This window comes from Strix uralensis, chromosome 7 (assembly GCF_047716275.1).
Source record: "Strix uralensis isolate ZFMK-TIS-50842 chromosome 7, bStrUra1, whole genome shotgun sequence".
NCBI classification, from domain to species: domain Eukaryota; kingdom Metazoa; phylum Chordata; class Aves; order Strigiformes; family Strigidae; genus Strix; species Strix uralensis.
Genome location: NC_133978.1, coordinates 1250029 through 1257726, shown reverse-complemented (window position 1 = coordinate 1257726; position 7698 = coordinate 1250029). Strand labels below are relative to the sequence as shown.

The 7698-nt window shown below is 51.0% G+C and overlaps 1 protein-coding gene across 1 annotated transcript; it reads right to left on the bottom strand.

Moving 5' to 3' along the window:
- Window positions 1–1131: 1131 nt before the first annotated feature.
- On the bottom strand, window positions 1132–5341 carry LOC141946238 (lipase member M-like). Its single transcript, XM_074875697.1, has 9 exons — window positions 5240–5341; window positions 4752–4869; window positions 4085–4283; window positions 3860–3969; window positions 3415–3551; window positions 2599–2742; window positions 2032–2103; window positions 1548–1613; window positions 1132–1365 (listed from the first exon to the last, which is right to left on the bottom strand). The coding sequence occupies exons 1-9, from the start codon at window positions 5339–5341 to the stop codon at window positions 1132–1134; spliced, it is 1182 nt and encodes a 393-aa protein (XP_074731798.1).
- Between the last annotated feature and the right edge of the window lie 2357 nt (window positions 5342–7698).

Genomic DNA, 7698 nt, shown 5'->3' with positions numbered 1-7698 from the left:
TCTCATTTTCTCATCCTAATTAGTTATGCAGTTAATAATTGCTAGCCAAAATCAGGAAGTGGAGTTATTTGTGCCACCGTGGCAAACTTCCCCCAGAGCTCCCAGCGAACTGCTGGGTTGGTGCTGCTGGGTTGGCTGGGTTGACTGGATTGATGGTCTGCCACATTGCTCCATTCACTGTGTGGATAGACATGGCAGGATTGGTGAAGTGTCCCCTCTCCCCACGTTTCCTTGGAGACCACACTGGTCCCTGCCATCAGCCTCATCTTCCAACCCTCGCATGGGCTTGCTCCACTGGCTGACACCTCTGCCTATTGTAAACAACCCACCCTCAGAAGGGACTCCCTGAGCACCAAAACCCCAGTCTTGAGGGATGTACAATCCATGCTGATTCCCTGGTGCAACCCCCACCCTGCCAAGCCAACCCCCAGCTCTGTAGACACCCATGTACCACCCCCAGTAATGGCTTAAGGAAGTGGTCATGGAAAAAACTGAGATCACTGCTGCAAGAGCACATTGCAGTCCATTGCCAACCACAAAGCGAACCAAGAGTAATGGAAAAAGCCAGTGTTTTCAGCTGAATTTGTCCAACATCCATATGCTTCTTCCTCCAAGATGAAGATGTTTCATCATAAACAGTTAGGGAGAGAGCAAACCGGTAAGACTCGAATTTGGAAGTACAGATGGCTAATGAAGGGTGAAACCAGGAGGACAGTCCTAGACTGACAGAAGTGACACCAGGTCCACATGAATAAATCCTCATTGGATTGTCCCTTCCTTCAGAAAGTGAAATCATTAATTTAATTGTAATTAAAACATAGTCTGAATGGTCGTAGTGGGTATCTTGAAATTAGGAAAGTGGATGCACCTTGCATTTTTTGCTGGTTACAAAGAGTTCAACCGTGGAAGGGTTGGAGTTTGGCTGTGATACAAGCATTTATTGCAATCTCTAGTCACAGAAGGCAGGCAGAAATTACACCATTACATTTAAGGCATTAAATGAGTGTGGAATAGGTGATAGGAAACATTTTTAAGAAGCGAAGAGCAGAGTGGCAGCCCTCACACAAAACACATGCCCCACGGCACGTGGGAAGGGGTGGCTCCTCCATCCCAGGGCAGCATGTGGACCATTCATAGATTTTGCGCCATTAGAGCAACAATCTGCCTGTACATGCGCTGGGGGGCATCCAGACCCCAGTGGTGGTCGAAGTGGTTCCAGTCAGGGAAGTGCTCGTGACGAACGAGGTTGGTGATGCGGGGGAGTAAGCGCTGGGTCTCCAGAGGGGGATTCACCCAATCCTGCCCACCACTCCACAGGGCGATTGGCACCGTCATGTCTTCTATCCTGTAAAAGGGAGGGGTAGCCTGGGAGGGGAGAAATGCTCCAGTTATTTACAGGTTCTGACACTAATAGCACTAATGGATGGGGTCTGCTTCCCCTGGCATCCCAGAGGATGCAGGCCATGCTGGCCACTGGAGAAGGCTACTCCCATCCTGGTCCTAGCCAATCTCATCCTCTGCTCCTCCTTCCACAAATGCCCATTTACCTGGTGGTACTTCTCCTGGTTCTTCTCCCCATAGTCAAACTGCTTGAAATCCCCAGTTTTGGCAGTCTGAAAGGCAGAGGCAAAGGGTTAACCCCGTACAGATAATGCCCTGGATCACCCCCATCGAAAGCAAAGGGCAGCAGCAGGGTCCAGGTGAGCACCCTGGTGTCAGGGCTGGCTCTTGCTGGTGCCCATCGTGTGGACCAGAGCAAAGAGGGAGTCCAAAAAACACCAACACGGCGTCCTTACCCAGGACGGAGGTGGGCATCTGGGTGGCTCTGCCTTGGCCAGCCAGAAACAGTAACTAACAGCTGTGGCTTTTCAGACGCCATGGTGTAGCAACTTCAAATTAACTTCTATTGTCTTTGCCTGATTCTGCCTCCTTACCTGTCTCCAGGATGATGAAGCAGCATTGTAAAATATCATATTCACAGATTAAAAGAAAAAGCACTGGTTACAGTCATTATAAATTCAGAATTTCTACCTGTCCCCAATGGAGAAGAGTTTTTACTGATGTATAGTCTGGAAAATGAGCTAGGTACACATCCAGTCGGCTCTACGGGAAAAAGAAAGCATTTTCTAAGTCAGTTGGGAATGATGAAAATCTTTCTAGGCAAAAAAATCATTCTGTCTTATAACTGCAATATAAACTTTATATTCTCCAGCAGCTTTATTCTGTTCAGAGCTAGGAGTAGCTTTTAAAGGTAAACTAGTTAACCACTGCTTTAAAATGGAAATGCAACTGGACCAGTTAATTTTTGGTTTTGTTTTTTTTTTTTTTTCTGTAAACTTGTTGCAGGTTAGCAGAAAATGAGGCAGGAGTTACCTTTCCTTTGCAGACAAGACCACAAGTGACTCTTTACTAATGAAGCTTCCATTATGTTTAACACCCTAACACCACTGAAAGAACTCTCCAAATAACAGCTGACTTGAACAGTGCTTTTCACACCTTATTTTGGGTTTTTATACTCAGTTTTGTATCTCATTATCAGTGTCCAGGTGTCTAGAAAAACTGGAGATGGCTGTGACCTAGAGAGGCTGATGAACCTACCACATTCAAGTTCTTGTTGTACCCGCCAATAATGAAGATCTCATTTTCACAGATTTCAGCTGTTAGTAGGTTGCTGCATAACTTTGCAAGGATGGCTCTCTCCTTCCTCCCCACCAAAGTCAGCTGCTTTGTTCCAAATATTGCCTGCGAGAGCACAAAGAAACAGGTCATCAAGGGTCCTGCAACACATGACTACTCTCCACAAGAACCTCTTGCTTCCAAACAGTGCTGATAGGCTTTTGATGTATTTGGGCTAGCCAGCTTCTTGAAGAGGTTGACCTACAGTCACACCCAACTCCCAGAGCAACATGAAACCATCACTACCCTTTCCACGCCATGCTGTCATGATGCCATCCTGGTACATCATGTGTAAGGTACCAGCTTCTAAAGCTCAACCCAGGATGGCAAGACTCATACCACTCATCTGCCTCCTCTGTTGACAGGTGCTCCTCAGGGGGAGAATACCAGCTCCCCTTCCAGTCCTTCTCCAGCTGCTGGAGCAAAGGGTGGGAGATCGTGTGGGTCTGCTCTGAGCACCTTTCAGGCTACAGGACTGGGGGTGGTGAAGTCAATAAGCAAAAAAATAAACAGGAATGATAGAGAGGTATGGATATTTTAAACAGTGAAATCTGGTTGTGCTCAACTGGGTGGAGAGGGACATCCCTGCTGTTTGGGGTTTTGGGATCGCTCATCTCCCCACACGTGTCTTCAACACCTGCCACAGGCATGGGCTCAGGGAACAGTGGCAACACAGGGGACATAAGCTGTAGAAAGCTCCTGGGTTTTGGTAGTATAACACACAAACACCTCACATACCTTCAGCACCACATCTGGTAAAAATGCTAACTTTAGCACAGGGCCTTTGACATGATGAAAGGTGTAGAGAGGAGCCATCGCAAAGAAGAGTTTGATTTTCTCAGCCAGGTGTGGCATGCTCGAAAACGCTATAAAACCTGAAAAGCAGTGAGAGATCACAATGATAACCCCAACGGCAACAACACTCATGCCAAAACTCCTGTTTGAGACACAGAGTATGAACAAAATGAAATGCTCCTGGATGTGAGCACAGCCCAGGCTGGCCAAGGCATGGCAAACCTCTCCCATGCTGAAGGACCAAGAAGGCAGCTGGGGAAAGTGCCCCCATGGGCCAACACAGCCCTGTCCCCAGAAGTCTCCAGTTTGGGACAGATACTGATGCCCCTCTGCCATGGCATCCTGTCACCTCGCTCCTGTCCACCACCTGCTCCTCCTCCTTACTCACCCACAGAGTTGCCCTGAGCATGGCCGACATAGAACAGTTTCTCCTGCCCAGTTTGCCTTAGGATGAAGTCCACCATGGCAGGGAGGTCATACATGGCCATCTCATGGAAGCTGCAGAGCAAGGGGAGAAGCTGGAGGAGGTGTTTGTGTTCCAACCTCCCATGTACACCAGGCGATTGGCGTTGGCAGCCCAGCATCCCAGCTGCGTCCTTGGTGGCCTCCTCACCTGAAATCCCAAAACTCCTCTTGGTCGACAGAAAGGTTCAGGTGCCGGCGAGACCAGCTGTTGCCCCGGTTGTTTCCAATCCAGACATCATACCCCTCGTCTGCAAGGATGAAGCCCAGGCTGTTGCTGGGGAGGTTGTCCACCCAGTCACCACCGTCTAAACTGAACCCGTGCACTATCAACACGGGTAACCTGGATCCTGAAAGAGAAGAAATTGTGTACTTCACACAAGAAAATCCCTTCCCATATGGAAATAAAAGGGCCCTGTGCATCTGAGTATTATTTTCTGCAGGTTACACATTAAATATTCCCTTCTCCCATCATTTCCTTGGCTCTGCTGGTTGCTTTCTTTATTTGAAGGACTTTTGCCACCCCTGGCCCTGAGCTATCAGGAAATCTTGGACCAAGGCAAGGGGTTTGCTCCAGGGAAGGAGCCACTGGGGTTCACTGAGTCACACTGCCCCATCCCGGACACAAAAAAACACAATGATGAGCTCCTGCATCCCCAGGGACAGCTCAAGGCAGCTGGGCTAAAACTTCTCATCCCTCTTCCAAGCTGCCAAAAGTGTGTCTGAAGGTATGGGCATTCGCACTGGCTTCCCCTTGCACACTGCCTCGTCTCTGAGCAGGGTCACGGCTGCTTCATCCTTAGTGAAACTGAGCCCACCTGAGTGACCAGTGTCCCCCTTGCCGTGGGGAATGCGGTTGAGGCTGAGGAAGTAACCATCCTCCGTCAGCACGTTGTACTCCTCGCTGGGATACCCGTGGAAACAGATCTTCTGGCTCTGCAGGGACAACAGTCCAAAGGGTGAGAGTGACCCACTGGTGTCCATCACCCCACACCTGACCCAATGACATCCACTGCCACCACCCACCCTCTCTGGTGTAACCTCCACCTGCACATATGAGACCTGAAGGTCCATCTACATTAGAGGAAGACCACGGAGAGGCCAACCTCAAGCTGAGGGCATGAAGTGAGTGAAACCCATGCAAATATAGGAAATTCTTGGTGCCCCAAGCGCCCTGGCTGACCCCAGGTGCAGATGCCAGGGTAATGGATGGGGTAAGCCCAGCTGATCCCTCAGGCAGGATTTGGGCACACCATCTGGGGAATCCCAGGTCCTGTGGGGGTGGGCTTGACCCCCTGACACTTACGATGTTCATGAACTGCTCAGGGTTTTGGTGGCTCACTTCGGTGCGTGGGATGACATCGCCCAGCCCCTGGGCCAAGCACAGGGCCACCAACAGCAGCCACATCTCACCTCTCTGCAGCACCTGGGGGATAACGGGGTTGGTGTGAGCAGGATGGTGGGTGTGCTGGAGGCATGAGCAAACGCTGTGAAGCTCCGGCACCACTGGCAGCACCACTGATGCCTGATGCCGCAACGTGCTTTGGGTGTTTTAAGCCCAAACCACACCAGCTGCAGCATCATACAGGACCCTCTGCCTGGCACTGGGCACTCAGCAGCATCCTGCAGCTCTGGTTGAAGACCACTGAGCAAGAGCACCTGGTGACACATGGGTGGCAAGGGCCAGGGGTCCCCAGGGGATGAAGGGGAGGAAATGGAAAGAGGCTACATCTGGCCTGGGGGGCTCTGAGGTGGACACAGCTGGGGTTGCAGGGGCTCAGGGCAAGCCACGTCTGCAGTTGCTGCCTTGACCTTTTGGCTTCCCAAGACTCCTCCTCCAGACACTACCAAAGGCTGCTCAGACCTCTGGTTTGACCCTACAGAGCTGCTTTTATGGTCCTTGCCTTGAGTGTTAAAGCCTGTTGGTGCTGCTGCTCATCACCTGACACAAGCGAGTCCCCTCTCCAGGTGGGGGTGGCTGCTCTGCAGGGATGTGACCAACCACTGAGAGCCCATTATCCACCTGAGAGCCACAGCCACACCATGTGGGTGGCGGGCCACTGACTTAAGCTTGGTATCTGTAGAGGTGTCTTAATATGTCAGTATTACCTCCCACCAAAATCCACCTCCTAACGCTTCCCAATCCCCTATGCAGTTAGGAACCCATCCCAAGCATGTCTTGCTGACCCTTCCCAGCTGGCCCTGGTCCAGCTGCAACTGCAGTGTGGGACAAGCAGCCTCCAGCCATCCCTTCTCCGGGAAAAGCATCAGGATGTTTCTCAGGGAAAGCATTGTCCCCCAAGCAGAAGGGGTCATGTTGGAGCTCTGTTCTTCAGGAGTTCCCCTGCCCCATGAGCTCATCACCATGTGCTCCTGGTGTGCTCTGCTGTCCCCAGCACATCAGCTCAAGGGGATCCAGACTTCAGGACAGGTCCAGTGAAGTTTATTTCTCTGGTGACCCTGTTGCAGGAGCTAGAAAAGACTCTCTGCCTACCAGAGGAGCTGTCTGGGCACATGTTCCCAGCACCCTTCCAGCATGGAAAGGTCTTCATGGGCTGATCAGGAAAATGGGAAAAACTACCCACTGTACAGCACCATGTGGGCAACAGAAAAAACTCACTATCAAACATTACAATAAAGTGTCAACTCAAGTCTTGCTCAAGCTGACCACCAATGTCTTGGTGCCTCACCCCGTGCAGGTGAGGACATCCTGTGTTTAAACTGCTGTGGTGATCAAAGGAAGGAGAGGTCGGATTGCCCCATGACCCTGTAGACAAACAGCATTGCTAAACCTGATCTCCCCTACCGGCACTTGTCCTGTCCAGCTGCCGAACACCAGTGACCACAACTGCAGGCGGGATCCATTGGTGCAAATCACCATTTTAAGGTGTTTATAGTCTGCAGCCCCTCCAAACTGCATGTAGAAGGCAGGTAGGAAGGACAGCAGGAAGGAAGGAATTACAGTGGCCGCCTTCTCACCAGGCTCAATTGCACGCAGACACGGGCAAGATGTTGCAGGCATCAGAGACATCAGAGACAGACCAAATTACTGAAATAGCCACTTCAGCAAGCATTGTGGATTACAAGGGACCAAGAAGCCAAGCCTACACAGGAATTAGATGCCAGAGGGGCCCTCCCCATGCCAGATATAACAATATGCTTCCCAGCACTGTTTTCGTGTTGCAAAGCCCACCCTGAGTTTTCATACCAATTGCATTTTCTTGATCAGCATGTCACTTAGGAAATGGTTTCTTTCCCCTGGGTCTACACCTTGGCTTTCAAGCCTTGGCTGGACAAAACCAGGGCTGGCCTGAGTTGGCACTGGGGATGGTCCTGCTCTGAGTAGGAAGTTGGACCAGAGGTCTGCAGAAGTCCCTTCAAAAGCCTTTCCCCATCCCCTGGGCGGAGAGTTCTCCACCCTTTCTGAGGTCTTCCTGCATGGTCTATCTCCCCTACACCTGCAGCCAGCCCTGCACATCATCATATGCAAGTAGACCTTCCACTGCCCCATGATCAACAACAGCCCACAGGCCTGTGGTTTCTGTGGCTCATGCCTGGCTCACAACCCTGCACACTTTGTGATGAGGATTTCCTCCACCCAGTGCCCCCTTGCCCAGATCCTGAGCAGTGATACTAAGATTTCCCATGTCTTGGGGGTCACCACCATAGCTGAAGGCTTTTCTGCCCACACCATGTCATCCAGATATTATGGTGGCACATGACAGTAGCCATGACCTGTGACAAGCTGTGCCACAAAGCCCACGG